Source organism: Etheostoma spectabile, chromosome 13 (genome assembly GCF_008692095.1).
Source record: "Etheostoma spectabile isolate EspeVRDwgs_2016 chromosome 13, UIUC_Espe_1.0, whole genome shotgun sequence".
NCBI lineage: Eukaryota > Metazoa > Chordata > Actinopteri > Perciformes > Percidae > Etheostoma > Etheostoma spectabile.
The window spans coordinates 29,744,183-29,761,966 of NC_045745.1; the positions used below are offsets into that span (position 1 = coordinate 29,744,183).

A 17,784-nucleotide genomic window follows, 5' to 3' on the forward strand; every position below is an offset into this window, starting at 1 on the left:
AGTCAACAAAGAGTTTCTTTATACAGATATCTATTAGTGACTTTTCACTTACAAAAAAGTGACACAAGTAATTTGAACAGCCTTAATGATCTGACTTTACTGTGAGGGCTGGCCTACAGCTGATATGATTTCTAAATAAATGTACCCCAACTTTTCTTTGTTCCTCGAGATACAGATTTCTTCGCTGTGTAAATGACCTGAAGGTGTTGGTTTGAAACGGCACGGAAATGGAGTCCTTGCAATGTGAAAGAAAAATGAAGAGAACATTAAAACGGCTATAAATTCTGGCAAATAAGCACATTTTCTCAAAATTACACAATGCATACGACATAAAGTTAACAGTAAAAAACCTTGAATAAGCACAGCATTTAGTAGTTCACACACAAAAACAGGGAGGGTGGGCTTCATTCAGTCTGACCACTTCAGCATCTGCCATTGCCAAATTAAAAATGCCTCATTTTGATATTTTGTCCAGTTTAGCTGGAAAATAATGTATGTTCAAATACAAGGCGGCAGAGTGAGAATGAATGAAGCCTACAGCATAAACATAGACGACAACCTAAATAGGAAATGAGAATGTTTACAGCACTGTTGAGCTAGATGAATCGCTATCTCAATGAAAAGGTCTATGCTCGATAAAAAGCAGTCAGTGCTTGAGGTAGAAGCAATGGATGATGGTTGGTGAATACATATTGGGCTGTGGTGGCATCAGTATGCTTCTGGAAGATTACTTCAGGGAATACTGCATATGTGTCTATGGATAAAATGACTATGGCTAGGAAACTTATGTGCATAACATAGCTGTTTTGTACTTGAACTTTGGCTGACACAGAGAGTAAAAGCGAGGTAGCAGATGAAGATGCAAACCTGTTCCCTCAGGCGCTTCTCTTCGTATCTTGTGCGCTCGTTGTTGGCTTTGTTCAGCCTCTCATTGATTTTCTTCTGTTGCGCAGGGCCCCGGCCAAAGAACACGTAATTTACAAAGGCATATTCGAGCAGGGCCAGGAACACAAACACAAAACAGCCCATGAGGTAGACGTCGATGGCTTTCACATACGGAATCTTTGGGAGAGTCTCCCTAAGGTGGGTGTTAATTGTAGTCATGGTAAGCACCGTTGTCACACCTGAGTACAGCAGCACACACAGAAACAAAGAATTCCCCGTCAGACACTGAAGATTACCCTTTTTTAGACATTCACACATGCACATGTACACACACTTTATAGTTTACACTGACAAGTAAAAATACTGCCACTGCTAAAAATAAAAGTCCTGCATTCTAAATCTGTAAGTAAAAGTACAACCAGCAAAATATACATTAAATAAAAAAAGTTAAAGCAGCCACTAATGTAATATTCCATGTTATACACCATATTATTTGATTAGTACTACTGATGCCTTGGCATATGAGCAGCATTGTGATGCTGTAGCCAGTAAAAGGAAGCTAATTATCACTATATTATTTCATCTAAAACATCATATTTTGTTGGATGATCTTACAATTTGCATGGGAAATCTAAATCTGTAGTAAATAAGATGTCAGATGAATGCAGTGCAGTATGTAAGAAGTACGCTATTTGCCTCTGAAATGTAGTGCAGTAGAAGTATATAGTAGACGGAATTTGAAATACTCAAGTAAAGTACAAGTGCCTCAACATTGTACTTACAATAAGTGCAGTTCTTGAGTGAATGTACTTAGTTACATTCAACCACTGCTGTAGTTTAACAGAATAATGCAGGAGCATTGTGAAACTCACTTCCCATAAGGTATTTGGCGCTGTACATAGGGCAGGCTATCGTACCGATACCAGTACCCATGAAGTAATACAGATACCAACAAAATACCTTTTTTCCTCTTCATTTGGTACCCATCATGTAATTAGAAGCATTGAGTTATGAAAAATGCCACCGCCACTCATCCACTTGCTGCTGCGGTAGTGGGCCAATCACACGTCGCATTAAGTCAAAATATGCTTGCGGTGATTGGCTGCGAGCAAAACCATACAAATACTCTTTTTTTCTAGATATAAGTAAAAAGAGGAAAGTTTGACTGGAGAAGTTTTGATACTACTCGGTACTGGGGTATTTCGGTCAATACCTTAAAGGTATCGAGTACCAGCACTAGATATTTGTATTGTTTGACAATTAAGCCAAATACAGAAAGAAGTTGCACTTCATACACTTAATTTAGTTCAGTGCAGCCTCCTGCCTTAGCCTTTTAATTTGGAGAACACATATTAAACATACACTAGCATAAATAACAATTTTAGAAAATTGGTTAAAACAATGTTATACTTACTGTATCTGTCAACTTAAATCAAGCCTCCAATATCTAATACACATATTATTTTTTGTGCAAGTTTGTTAGATGATTAACAGTAAAAATGATGCCTGATTTATTGGGTTGAAGGCCTGTAAATACTCCTCATATATGTGGGATCTTTTGTCATAAATATGAGTGATCCGTGATCTGAGAGCTTCTTTGTCATACATGTAATGTAAATGTATTAAACGGCATCAGTAAAAGTAGTGAGAGGGTAACTGATATTGATATTGTGACATTCTGTGTACTTATTCAAGGTAATTTAAGGTATTATATTGTGGGTAAGCATGTCCCTCAGGCTTACTTATAGTATGTAATTGGTGCTTTCAGATTGAAATATGACTCCATATTTGGACAAAAGGACATCATATTTGAACATCAGCGTGTCTACTGTCACGATTTGATTTGAATAAAGTTGATAGTTTCACATGAGCGTAAATAGCCAACAACACTGAACAATGAGACAGCCACATGCCGTTAGTTCCGCTGATAATCACAGGATTTTAAAAGGTACAGTTATTAAATGCAGCGGTGGCTGTGTCTTACCCAGGGCCACCCGAGCTGCAGAGGCATCATAATTGATCCAGAAGGAGACCCAGGAGAGGATGGTGATCAAGATAGAGGGCATGTATGTTTGCAGGATGAAATATCCAATGTTCCTCTTAATCCTGAAACTCAGCGAAAGCCTTGGATATGAACCTGTAATAAGGAGATAAGATGGAGTGATAGTTTGAGAAAAGAGCCGGGGCAGAGTGAAAACACATCAGTGGGAAAAAAAAGAAGAGAAGGTAGGGAAACATTGGCAGAAGCTAAGAGTTCCAAAGCCTGCACTTTGACAACACGCAGGGTAGTCATTTCTCCATTTGTTCAGATGGAGCACTTAATTTCCCCAAAGCGATGGATTCCTTTCCAGGGACAAGTTCGATTCCAATTAAACATGGCAGAAAGTCGCAAACACGGCAGATTTTTCTGCAACCCCCTATCTCAGCAGGCAGCTCCAGCATCCCTCTGAGAATTGTCACAGAGAGCAGCTTTGCTTTTCTTTTGCACTTTCTCTGCCCTCTAAACATTACCAAAAGGACATTTCAGAGGTGCATAATTGCAACGCATGCCTTTACACTAAAAGAGGAAGGAAAATACTGTATATGTGGTTGCAAGGTGGTAACTCATTCCTCTGAATGTTTTGCAGGGAAATATCAGCTGCTTGTGCCAAGACATTAATTGGTCTTTTGACTGCACTTTAATTCAAACAACCACAACAATGCTATGCTGATGCAAACAGCAATATATACATCAGGGCAGGATCCCTCAGCTTCAGCTATAACTAGATATTTACGAGGTTGGAAACAATACAAAGTGCTCCAAATACAGTTAAATTCCATTCTGTGCATTCAGTCTACAGTTTTATTTCCAATATGTCACCAAAGAATAAAAAGGCTTCAGATAAGCGTGATGGTTTTTAATCTAAAAGGCTATTTGCTATGGGGAACATACAATGATGAATGACCTCATCATCTCCAGGTTCCTGTAAATCTTTTAATGAATCAATACCTTAGCATGCATACTTCATCAAAGCTGAGACAAGTGGCTTGGATCCCCCAAGTACATCCGAGATTAATGGTGGCCACAAATGTTCACAAGTTTCATTAAACTCCAACATGAGAATTACACTTGAATTGGACTTTTGGAAACTTGTTCCAAATTTTCTATTACTAACACATCACTTTTTGTTTTTTGTTTTGGGGACTTTTTCACTGTTGAACTTGTCTAAAGTCCATGGAACATCTTTATACAGCAGGTCAAAGATTTAAATAAAGAACCAATAGCATTCTGCATGCCGTCACCTCATCCTAACACACATGTCCAAAGACTATCATACTGAATTGTAGAAAATGCAACATCTACACTGTACTGTAGTTTAAATCCAGATATTCTTGTGTAACATTTTGTGGAGTGATCCTCTCAATGCGTTTCAGCCAGTGCTGGAGGAACTAATCAGATTCTAAAAAATAAATGAAGGAATAAACGTATTCACCCTCTCGCTGAGAGTTAAATGAGAAAATCAATACCACTCATTGCTGTGCACTAAATATAAAGCTAAAGGCAGAGAGACAGTTAGCTTAGCTTAGCTTAGCATTAAGACAGAGGGAGACAATTATCCTGGTTTCATGGTGAAACAAAATCTGCCGAATAACAGTCACTCTGAAGTAGAAAGTGGCACCAAATAGAAATACCAAGTACCAAGAAGTACAAACGATTCCTGTACAGTCCATGTTTTGTAGCTATCATGATTCAATGTTTGGTACTTTAGTTGCACTTTGCTTTGTTTTGTTTTTGCAAGTCAGTGCACATTTTAAAAAATAAGTGGAAACGGCCACCTACAATCTTCCTGCATGACCCAAATATAATCATATTCCCTGCAGTGACAATGACATATTTACTGTTGCCCCCACTCGCAGAACTCCCAGCGGTGATATGGATCCAGAGGTGTTTATAAAGCATGTAAGCCTCTTTTTGTGTATGCAGTGGACACTTTCAGCCTAATTAGAAGCATTTTCTACAACAGCCTTACCCGTAGTAAACCTGACCTCCCTGGACACCAAGCGGAGTTCTACAATGGAAAACTGAGGTAACTCCAACTTGTCAACGCCCGTCACGGCGCTGTCTCCTCCTTGCCAGAAGAATACGATGTCATCTGTGGTATATCCATCTGTGACAAGGTCAGGGCAAATTCAGGGAGAGAGAAGAGAGAGAGAGAGAGGGGGGGGCATGTGGAGTGTTAAGTGTGGTGAAGAAACAGCCATTAAACATAACCATGTTTCTATTTCCAGTCTGTTCCTGAGTTTGGATAATGAGCGGAGGTCGCTTTGACAAATCAACGACTTATTTTTTTTTAATCTACTTTATGTTTTCATTAAAGTCATTTAGAGCTAAGCAACCTCAAAAAATATTCAGTCTTTTTATGTTGACTTTTGCAGGTCACTGCCTTGCAAGAAACTGGGACTGCATCCTATTAATTTGCATCATTTTGTTCAGTAAGACATCCAAAACTAAACTAAATAAAATAAAACATTAAAAAGATTTTTTTCTGTCGCTAACTCCCTGGAAGAACACAAACTCTGGTTCCCAAAAAAATGCTGTATATGGAGATTTTATTTTTTGGGCTTAAAAAACGCATACCAAGTGCTAAAGATGGGTCAATCATGTTAACTAATTTTTCAACAAGACATCACAGTTTTATTATATTAATCCTTAGGATGCATTACGGATTGTAGCCAGACTGTTGGAGAGATGGAGTTTAAGGAGAAATGTTTTCTCCAGTAGGACCACGCAACACCAAAGACGGCAAAAAACTCCTTCAGTGGAAAACATTTCTACCTAAGACTTAAATCAGTCGGTTCTTTTAGTGTGCAATCCCATGCTCCACTGTCCAGACTACTATGGAGCTATATAAATGCATGCATTACGTGCTGCATGCATATTTATTAACATGTGTCACTTGGTATGGCGCTCCCACACATCCTTAACTGGCTGTGCAATTGAAAGTGACCACAGCAGTAGATTTATGTCAATAGGCCAATATGCATTCACTGCAGAGCAATTTCTCAGTTCGGGAAGTGTTACAACATTTCACATTCTACTACCCCACGTCCAGACCTGGATGGCATTAAACTCACTAAGGGACCAGGATTCATTGCCATTAAATCTCCCTCTGAGGTTATAGGGTAAGGAAATGTGACTTTGTCCATGAAATTGAAACAACTGCTTGCCTAATCAATCAAACTGATGGTAAATGTGCATGACTCCCACTAGTGTAGAGCGTTCCTTGAGCACAAACAGCAGATATTTTTGCAACTCTTTAACCCATGGCATATCCATATTTCATTGCTTACTGATTTACCCAAAGGTAAACACTAAGCACTTTTATCTTGAGAAACAAAAAACACAAATATCTGCCGTACTGAGCAAGTGGGTTGATCGATGGAGTGGTCAATGAAAATGATCAAGCAAATACAATTTTTAATTACACCACTAGTACATTTTTTCAACTGGATATTGATTGTCTAAATTAAAGCATTTGGGGGGGAGGAGGGGGGAAGACATGAAACATCAATTATGATGTGTTTTCACAACGTTGTCTTATTTTCTCTGATGTGTATGTACATACTTAATGACTTCACAGATACACGTGCAAATGACAACATTCTATTTTAAGAGTCAAGCTACCAGGTCACAATGTTCCATATCTTTTTTTCATCCCATTATGATCTGAAAGGGCAACTCCATCAGTTTCACACATAAAGGCCAGTTTATTAGCCATGGGGAGTACTGCTCAACCCGTAATGGATCCCCCGTGGCTCTCGGGGCAGAAGTGCAGAACAAATCAGGAACAGAAGGGCTAACCATCTAGTTTCTGAATAACTCTGGGAATAGTTGGAGATTTCCAAATTTTATTTGAGAATAAGCTTTCCTGCAGAGAATTAAAAAGATTGAATTGAATATAACAACATGCTCGGAAAATATGAAGCTAAAGCCAGGTGACGGTTAGCTTAGCTTAGCATAAAGAGTGGAAACAGGGGGAAGCAGCTAGCCTGGCTCTGTCCATATACCGTTTGTTTAATCCAGACTGTCTTGTCTTGTAGTTTTCCTCTAACTCTCTGCAAAAAAGCAATTTCCCAAAATGCTGAACTATTCCTTTAGTGACAACATTATATAATGATAACTTACTATACTTGAGAACTATATCTGGATATCTATTATTTACAAATTGACCACGTCCTTAGTGAATCATTCCTGATTAATCAGGCACTAAATAACACTTAACCCATAATTAATTATTACTTTCTTGTTACTTACATATTAGTTACTAGTTATGTGTGCAGGGAATTCATTTAAATGATTATTGTGGATGGGGTGTGTGCGTTTTTCAGACATTGCTCAACACTAGGGGTTAAGAGCCATATTGCGGGGGATGCAAGGTCGCTAATATTGATGTTATCATGTTTCCTTCACCAATTAATGATCCAGCAGTGGCTCTGTCCATCTGTCAAACCGACGGAAGAGTAATCAATTCACTGTGATTTCTTCACTATTTCTCAAGGCAGTCATCAACTGCAGAGGTCAAACATCTGACAAATGGCACACATTGGCAAATAACAGCCCCAAATTATTTACACAACATGTCAAATTACATGTCATTTTTAGAGGTAACATGATGTTTTTTTTTAAGATAGTACAAACAGCTTTGTGGCAGTCATGCGTATTGCTTCTGATGGTTGCTGTAAGTTAATGTGCTCATATTATGCTCAATTTCAGGTTCACAATTGTATTGAATTCAAATGGTTCCATTTTCAAAAAACACTGTATTGTTGTTGTACTGAACATTGCTGCAGCTCCTCTTTTCACCTTGTGTGTTGAGCTCTCTGTTGTAGCTACAGAGTGAGACATCACACTTCTGTTCAAACTTTGATGGTAGTCGCACATGCACGGTAGCTAGGTAAGGACTACTAGCCAGTCAGAAGCAGAGTATGAGGGCGTGCCCTGACAGTACCTAGGTAAGGACTACTAGCCAGTCAGAAGCAGAGTATGAGGGTCCTGACAGTACCTAGGTAAGGACTGCTAGCCAGTCAGAAGCAGAGTATGAGGGCGCCTGACAGTATGTAGGTAAGGACTACTAGCCAGTCAGAAGCAGAGTATGAGGGTCCTGACAGTAACTAGGTAAGGACTACTAGCCAGTCAGAAGCAGAGTATGAGGGCGTGCCCTGACAGTACCTAGGTAAGGACATTTAGCCAGTCAGAAGCAGAGTATGAGGGTCCTGACAGTACCTAGGTAAGGACTGCTAGCCAGTCAGAAGCAGAGTATGAGGGCATGCCCTGACAGTATGTAGGTAAGGACTACTAGCCAGTCAGAAGCAGAGTATGAGGGCGTGACCTGACAGTATGTAGGTAAGGACTGCTAGCCAGTCAGAAGCAGAGTATGAGGGCGTGCCCTGACAGTATCTAGGTAAGGACTAATAGCCAGACAGAAGCAGAGTATGAGGGCCCTGACAGTACCTAGGTAAGGACTACTAGCCAGTCAGAAGCAGAGTATGAGGGCGTGCCCTGACAGTAGCTAGGTAAGGACTGCTAGCCAGTCAGAAGCAGAGTATGAGGGTCCTGACAGTAGCTAGGTAAGGACTGCTAGCCAGTCAGAAGCAGAGTATGAGGGTCCTGACAGTGCCTAGGTAAGGACTGCTAGCCAGTCAGAAGCAGAGTATGAGGGCATGCCCTGACAGTATCTAGGTAAGGACTACTAGCCAGTCAGAAGCAGAGTATGAGGGCATGCCCTGACAGTATCTAGGTAAGGACTAATAGCCAGACAGAAGCAGAGTATGAGGGCCCTGACAGTATCTAGGTAAGGACTACTAGCCAGTCAGAAGCAGAGTATGAGGGCCCTGACAGTACTAGGAAAGGACTACTGTGTGGTGTTGGGGTTTTGTTTGGGTGTTGTTTCCCTTTGGCTCCTTGTTTTTTTTGTCTGTTTTCTCTGTGGTCCTGTGTACTGGCCTGTCTTGCTCCCCTGCTGCCTGTTTGTTCTACTTTCCGCTTTATTTTGGTAGTTAGCTTCCTGTTGTGTCTTGTGAAGAAGTCTGTGTCTACGTTCCAGCTGTTCTGCCTGCATTCCTGTGAGTTGTTCCCTGGGTTGTTTCCTGTCTTTTGGACCTTTATTTCCCCTGGACCTGGTTTGGACTCTTGCCCTTTGTGTTTTTGGATTTTCCGGTTTGGATTCCCTGGTTTTTGGACCTTGCCTGTTCCCAGTTGTCCTGTACTGTTTACATAAACCGTTTGTACCTGCTCTTGCCTGCCTCCTGGTTCTCTGCGTTTGGGTCCTCCACCCTGCCGTACCGTAACAACTATAGCCAGAAAGGAGCGAGTATGAGGGCGTGCCCGACAGACCTAGGAAAGGACTATAGCCAGTCAGGAGCAGAGTATGAGGCCGTGTCCTGACAGTACCTAGGTAAGACTATAGCCAGTCAGGAGCAGAGTATGAGGGCGTGTCCTGACAGTAGCTAAGTAAGGACTACTAGCCAGTCAGAAGCAGAGTATGAGGGGTGCCCTGACAGTCTACTAGGTAAGGACTACTAGCCAGTCAGAAGCAGAGTATGAGGGCGTGCCCGACAGTAATAGGGAAGGACTACTAGCAGTCAGAAGCAGAGTATGAGGGCGTGCCCTGACAGTACCTAGGTTAGGACTACTGGACGTCAGAAGCAGAGTATGAGGGGGTGCCCTGACAGTACTAGGTAAGGACTACTAGCCAGTCAGAAGCCGAGTATGAGGGCGTGCCCTGACAGTACTAGGTAAGGACTACTAGCCGTCAGAAGCAGAGTATGAGGGCGTGCCACGTAGCAGCTAGGTGAGCATTATACATGGGTTACAAAGTGACGCATGATTGTCACAGAAGTAAAGGCTGGACTACAATAGAGCTTTTTGGGAGCAGTTTGTGAACGTGTTTCTGTTGGGGAGTGAGCTCCCTTTGGGGGGGGGGGGGCTTTTTCACTTTGTAAACCTATAACATGAACAAATAAAATATATAACACAATAAAGGAAAGTGGAAAAGCCAAAAAAAGCATAATATAAGCATTTCAAGGGTCTTTCTTGTGAGAGATAAAGTCAAATTATACTCACAACTTTCAATTTCCAGGGTGCAGTTCTGTTCATCCAGAGGGTACCTCCTCAAGTCCATCATGCAAGCAGCAGTGGTGGTTATTCTAAGAGAAACAAACCGAAACAGAACAGTGATTTTCTAAAGATCTGGGTACACACGGACACAACATACAAGTGTATGTAATGTTTTCCCACAAAGGTGAGGTCACAGATTAACTTTAACGTGTTGCCACCAGTTTGTCCACCACTTTTCAGAGTCACTATTTTGGAGCTGCACTGCATCTTAATGGGTATAAAAGTATGTAACTGTGCAGCACATCCATGCTTCAGTGTCCAGGGAGATGGAGACTCTCCCTATGTACATGAGGCATTAAAGCATTGCTCTTTTTTTATCAAAGAAAAGTTTGTTTTGGGGGAATTTTCCACAGTATTTGTCATCCTTTGCAAGAAACTCTTAAATATGATTTATTCTATATGTTTGTGTGAGTAGTCTGGAGAAGTATTTCCTTTTGTATGGATCACTAACTGCTCAGCATCTGCAGTTTTGTCAATGCATGTTATTTATTGCTAGTTCCAAGATGTGCATTTCTGCCAGGTAGCTTTAGAAAATGTGTATGCATAGCAGTTTATTAATATCAATAAATCCAGTGGCCCAGGAAAAAACAGCTTTGGCTACAAATTACACATGTAGGGGTCTTTGGCATTTCAATGAAATATTCACCGCTGCAGCTCATTTTAGTGATTACATTTCTGCTGTTCATACCAGCTGCTATGTGTTCATCATACTAGCTTTCATTCGCTTACTGCCCTCCTGTGTAAATGAAATAGAAAAATTAATTTTCAGCTCATCATCTCAGTGTCAGAAGCCACCAGCTCTTTCCCCTGTGAACATGCTGGTGGCTTCCAACACAGAGAGTGGAGAGTAAGATCACGTTTTACCCTTTAAAGCACGTTTCACATTTTGAATACATTATCAATCACGTTTAAGTCCATTGGCAATTTTAGACCCTTTATTTAGACCTTTTATTAAAAAAAATTATATTCATGTATATAGTTTTTTAACCCTTGAACCCTTGAAAATCAACACTTTTGTTGACGCTTTTTATCGTTGTTTTTAACTTTTTCTTACGTTTTAGTCCCTTTTTTCAAAACTTTTGACTTTTTTTTCCAATGTTTGTCACTTTTTTTGACGTTTTCAACGCTAGGTAACACTAACTTATGAACTTTAGTTTTACAGTTATTTTTGGAATTTATGGTCCATAAAAGTCATTTATAGGAAATTATATCTAATCTTTGAGTTAGCAAAGCAGAAATTAGCAATTATGTAGACTAAAATCAAAGGAAAGTATGTTAATGGATAATCACAGACTGGAAAATTTTAATCAATACCATTTCAAAACCACTTCAATGTTTTTTCTGCAAATGCTATAATATTTGAATAAGATACCCCAAAAGTAATGAAAGTAGAGATTTGTACTTGCCAAAAAGCACTGTATGGAGTCAATCATGTTATTTTGGGTAATTAAAAAGAACATTGATATAGGAAAACCGGTCAATTTGACCCAAGGACAACATGAGGGTTAAATTAAAAAAACAAGAATTTTAGTGCTTCAATTTAGAGTTTGCAAACTTGTCTGTCTCTTAGTGACATAAGACAAAAAATGACAAGTTCAACGAGCTTGAAACAGGTTTAATATCCTGTGTCGCTGTTGCTGATGCTATGCACCAGTAACCCGGTGTGGGCCAATCGGAGGCTGTTGTGCCACACTCCGGCTTATTGGCTGAGTCTCTATCTGATGTGTCAGAGGGAGAGCAGGAGTGCAGTTGGGAAGTGTAACGTTGGTAGAGAAGAAAGCACTGTATGCGTGTCACATTCTCATTCAGGGCTGAGCCCTCCTAAAGGTCTCATCCTAGAATCGCCCCTGTTTAATTCCAAGCCACCAATGCTGCTACAGTCTGTGGTTGTCCATGGATGCAGTAAGCAATGTGCACAATCTGTAGTACCTAAAATTATTAATACAGTAGATAATAAGCCGTTTGCATTGGAAATATATTGTTTGAACACCGGGTTTCTAAATTAGTCACGGTGAGGTGATGAGAGTGCTGTCGACGGGTAATTGGAAAACAAAATATGTTCTGCTAAATATGATTGGGTCAGATTAACACACAAGCATGTGGGGCCTCCGGGTCCATGATAGCAGGAGGCAACAATAGGGTAAACAAAATAACACATAAACAAAATGTGTGACAGGTATACTTATTATTCACAATGACACCGAGCTGCATTCTGCTGCACAAGCATTAAGCTGCATTCTGTTCAGCTCTACTGTACTGCACCTCCCTGCTGCCTCCGAGTGTACAGCAGGGCTACTACTGACACACACTGGGAGGAGATCACATCATGCCTAATTACATGAATAAGAAAGGTCACTTGGGAATCATTACTGTCCAGGCAAAAGAGTTTGGAAAAAAAGCTACAGGTACGTCTTTTCAATGTTTCTCAGTGGCATAAGGTAGTTGACACACACACACACACACACACACATACATACACACACACACACACACACACACACACACACACACACACACACGTTTTGGTGCAGATGTGTCAGATTATAGTATTATCTATTAAAAGGAGACTTGACATTGAACCATTGGATCAATATACCAGACAGCAATCATCACTGCATATCTGTATATGACAAAAAATACCAAAGAAAATAAGAAATGATTCATTAAATTGAGTAGTTTTTTTTAATAGTTCATTTATAGTTTTTAAAGTTTATGTAGAATAAGCATATCATTTTGTCATTTAGATTGATTCTGACTATTTTATCCAAAACAAAAGTGCATAAAAAAGAGATGGGTTTGACTTTTTCAAGGGCATACATAGCAAATTACAATGTTTTTCATTTAACGTGGGTTCTTCTTCGAGCACGTGTATTTTCAAGGTGGCAATCTGAGTCACTCGCCGTGGCCCGTTCTTCACCCAACCCATTGTTGCAGGGCTTCATTCATACACAGGAAAAAATGAAAGCCATACTCCTGAGTGTGTTGTAATCTGAGCATCTCTGTTCTTTGTTTCTAAGGTCTGTGAGAGTTGTGCGGAGGCAAACCCACACCACTTCTTTTTCAATATTTCAAGTACAGCACCTCCAGGTCTTATGAAAGTGAACTATATAAACTTCTAACACATTAAATCGGCAGCCTTGGTCCTAAACAGTGAAGTAGTGGTAACAAAAATACATCACAAAAAAAAGTATGCCAAAGTTGCATCTTATTGTATGCAGCGGAGACAACTAAAATGTGCTGCCTGAAACCTAAAGCTGTAATGCGTTCCTGTGTCCTCCGTGATCATAAACAGGAAGACATACCCTGTCAAGACGCAGTTACTGTTCTTAAAAGACAATACCCTCGGTAGCACAGTGAAGCAGTGAAACCCTGGCAGCAGCAATGATTTCTTCACCCACTGGCAGAGAGAAGGAAAAAAAAATCTAAAAGACCGGACGAATAAAAATTGACTTTATATGTGACAGTTAACAAGTCGGGGGAGAATCCTCCTTGAGTTGGGACGGCTCACGGCGAGGGCCTGGGATTTGGATAGGTCAGCAGATGTAGGTCAGCAACTTACAGTCCCACCAGAGACGGTCAGCAGCAGACTCAGACCTGAGCAGGCGAAGCACTCCCACACTCAGCAGTCCCTTTACTTTGTAGACTTTGACATGATGTGCAATGTTAGAAGGTTTGTATCGTTTTGTCAGTTTCAATAAGAGGTATGAGACGACTACAAATTATAAAGAGTTTTAGAAACATTTTTGCAAATGTAACTTCAATATCATAACAATGCAAAAAAACAAAACCAATAGCTTTTTAGCAGGCACAGAATCTGAGGAAGTAAACTTGTAATTCCTAATTAAAGGTGCATTCCACTCATTCCTACAGGCCACTCTTTTTTTGCCTTTATTTGATAGGACAGCTGGGTGAGAAAGGGGGAAGACATGCAGGAAATCGTCTCAGGTCGGACCTGAACCCTGGACCTCTGCGTCAAGGCACAACCTCCAAGCGCATGTGAGCCTGCCCCACCCACTTATCCAACCCGGCCACAGGCCGCTCTTGGCTTTTCCAACCTGCATGCATCGTGCCAGCATTATGTGACAACTAAAAGCAATCTGGAGGTGGATCACAGAGCCTCAGCACAGTTAGTCTATAATGACGACATTTCATTTACGTTTCTAAACTCTGGTCAATTCAGGAAACATCCTCCGAGCTAGAACCGACAATCCAATTATATTTATCTTTTTTTTTTTGGAGTAAAATTCTCCTCACACGCTTCACAGCCATTTTGATTCCAGAGCTCGCCTCCCTACATACCACCCAAACAAGTTCCTTCCAGAGGCATCGCACCTGCGTCAATCACAATCGTCCAAAACGATTGTGATTGGTTTAAAGAAATGCCAATATTTCAGAGCACTTTTTTACTCCCATCCCAGAATGTTTTGTGGACTAGCCAGACCCTCCGCCGCAGCGACGTGGAGGAACGTATGGCAGTGCAAGACTACTGCACTACAGACAGTGAGGCTTTCAGATATATGAGCAATCGTTTTGACACCTACACAGTCTACTCCTGTAGCCCTCTCTGTGAGGCAGCTTGCTTACCAAAAAAGATCCTAGTACTACATTATGGTTTAATAAACAGAGGAACACGAGATGGGAAGAGAGAAATCACCATCTGGCAAAAGCTTAGCTCAACAAAGCCCTCAATGCTCTGAGGACCCGGTGCACTTCCAAACTGGATTGTCAGTCCGCTATCAATGATTCAGCCTCTCAACTCGCTGGCAAGTTAGACAAAAGCTGCTCTAAAATGCACACAGGGCTGGACACTTTCTACTGACACAGACTTCTTTTATTGATGTTTGGAATGACTTTGTTTGTTTGCAACACTCAAATGCTCTTCTGCACCACTCAGCAGTCTTCAGACCGGTCCCCCTCCCTCCTCTTCACATAAAAATAAAGTTTGAAATCGAGCTACAGTATATCTCAAATATACAAAAAATGGCAATTTAAGCAAGGTTTGCAAAATAAATATTCAGTCGAGGGGACATGGTTCGGGGCAGTTTTCCAGATTTGATTTGAATTTTGGACCTACAGTACATCATCAATCCTCCATCGTTTGATTCTCACAATGCATGGCCACCCTTGGGGAAATGAATTATGGTCTCCAATCCACTATATTTACATATCATTGGCAGTGGTACTCCGATTGTTTACTTAATTAAAAGCATCAGGAAACTCCTTAGTTTCTTTCCATCACTGCTCATTGGACAATGGGAAGAATCTGGGGCTCAAGAACACACATACCCACAGGTACGAGTCACCCATGTTGGGAAGGTTGCTTTGGAAATGTAAAAAGGTTAATGATTACAAGTTACTCTATTTAAAATGTAACAGTAGTAACTATTTCAATTACTTTTCTAATGACAGCTTGAGAGGCAATTTAACTGTCAGACGACAGGAGAACCAATCGTCAGGCGTCAAACATTACTCAACGGCTATAGCTGGAAATGGCCAAAGAAGACAATGTGCACATGACAAACATGCGAGCAACAATATTAATAATCTTCAACATATAGCCTCTCTTTATACAGAAAATATTCAGAAGTAACCCCCAATGTAAACCATTTTTGTGGATAACTGTAATTTAATTCCCCATTATTTTCCCAGGAACAGTAACGGATTACAGTTACCTTTATTTTGCAATTTAATTACGTAACGCCGTTCCATGTAACTAGTTACTCCCCAACACTGCCAGTCACCTTGGAAGGACTGGGGGCCATGATCTAAATACTACAATGACCATGAGGCAGCGCGGATTACTGTGCTGTTTGCTACAAAAATCACTACCAGTGCTTTCAAATATGGAAGATTCAGCAACAAGGACAACTATGGACTAAGTGTATCAAATCAAATCAATATAATTGATGCAATCTAAATGATTGATCCAAACAATAGAGACTGAAAGTACAGAGAATGCACCATTTAACGCTCAACACGAGATCAGTGGGTAAAACAGAAAATGTGGCCAAGTAGAGCTTGGACTTCAAATGAATACAAAAATAGAGGTGGTTAATCAACCCAAATCAGCACAGCTCAGATTAAAATCAATGCGAGCACTAGGAATCAGGGTAAATAATGGTTTCAGAAAAAGACAAACACCAGTATCAGCACATTTCACAGCGAGTGGATAGGTGAGAGCGCAGTGCTAGGTGCAGTAGTGTGTGTAATGTGATTGTCCACAGTTTGCAGTCTACTGGGCACCAGAGTAGCACTCCAATAGGCGGTCTTTACAAGAAAAAGCATTTAAGACAACAAAAACCTGTGGCGATCAAACTCGAGAGGAACTGAGAACGCAACATGTACTGTTAAAGTTACATCTATTGTGTTACCCTACATCTATATGTCAACACAACCCTATGGGCAAAGTCAAACATTATCTCAAAGCCATTTAATTGCATGCTTACAGGAGGCTTGTAAAGGTGCTGAAATCTCCATGGCATATATTATGCACTGCTTCTAATTACCGTACATGGCTTAAAAAATGGTCTGGAGGACAGATGCACGGGGTTGACGCCATCTGCCTTTTACCATTACTGCAGTGGGTGATGCAGTATGCTTGAAGATGAGATGTTGGAGAATGCTAGGGTCCCTAGCAACAGTCTTATCCCTCTGTTTTATGCAGGCATAAAGCCAATAGAGGTGCAAATGCAGGTGTAATCCTATTTTCTTCTGGCACAAGTCCATTTTTACTATGCTTGTACCTGCTTGGTACTTTTGTGGCTCCAAAGGAACCTGGAATGTAACGCACATTTACTCAAGTACTCTGCTTAAGTACAAATTTGAGGTACTTGTACTTTGCTTGAGTCTTTTCTTTTCATGTTAATTTCTACCTTTTCTCCACTACATGTCAGAGAGAAATATTGTACTTTTCACTTCCACTACATTAATACGAGTTTGGCACACAAAGCACGTTAATGAAATAATTTCATTACAGCGCAATATTTAATATTTAATCATTTAATCACATTACTGTGCAATATTTAATACACAGGACTTTTGATACACCAATAACTATATTATTTGCGTAATGTGTATACAAACCCTTTATCTTTCTTACTATTTTATATACAGTATGTATTTAGTTGCTCTCAGGAACTGTGCACCATGTTCCCCCCTCTCTTTTTTCTTCTTCTTCTGCACTACTCATATTTCAGGTTTTTATATTTTGTGTTGACACTGTAAAGGGGTTGCTTCAATCTCGTTGCACAGGTACTGCACTTGTGTATAATATACTACCCAACAATATTACGGCCTACAAGTACAGCTGAAATTATTAGACCGTTACACACCATTACAGTTTGTCTGCTTTGAGTACTTTTAATACTATACTTTCATACTTTTACTTAAGTAACACTTTCAATGCAGCACTTTTACTTGTTAAAAAGTATTTTTACAGTGTGGTATGAGTGCTTTTACTTAAGTAAAGGATCTAATAACTTCCTCCACTACTGACGTTTTTCATCTAGTACACATTTAAAACAAAGAGATTAATTCAGTGATTAATGCCAAATTAGCATTCACACAAATGGGTCATTCTTACTTCATCATCATGTTATCTACAACTGCTCTTAGGATGTATGAGGTCATTGGGTTTCAGCTCAGTAGCCGTTAAACAGCAGCAGAAGGGGGAAGACAGAGGGTGATTTGATTGGCCTTTATTGAAGCACGCCCGAGCGGTACCTCCTGACGTATTCCTCTAA

General features: G+C 40.3%; 1 protein-coding gene across 2 annotated transcripts in view; it reads right to left on the minus strand.

The window, feature by feature from the left end:
• gabrb4 (gamma-aminobutyric acid type A receptor subunit beta4) overlaps window positions 1-17,784 on the minus strand; it is a 64,110-nt gene that overhangs the window by 5,468 nt on the left and 40,858 nt on the right. The window contains exons 5-9 of one of the 2 annotated variants that reach the window (XM_032532707.1): window positions 9,989-10,071; window positions 4,896-5,033; window positions 2,870-3,022; window positions 868-1,124; window positions 146-235 (exon numbers count right to left, since the gene is read on the minus strand). In XM_032532707.1, coding sequence (XP_032388598.1) covers window positions 146-235; window positions 868-1,124; window positions 2,870-3,022; window positions 4,896-5,033; window positions 9,989-10,071 — 721 coding nt within the window. The remainder of the gene's footprint in view (window positions 1-145; window positions 236-867; window positions 1,125-2,869; window positions 3,023-4,895; window positions 5,034-9,988; window positions 10,072-17,784) is intronic. The other variant, XM_032532708.1, reaches the window with a different exon arrangement.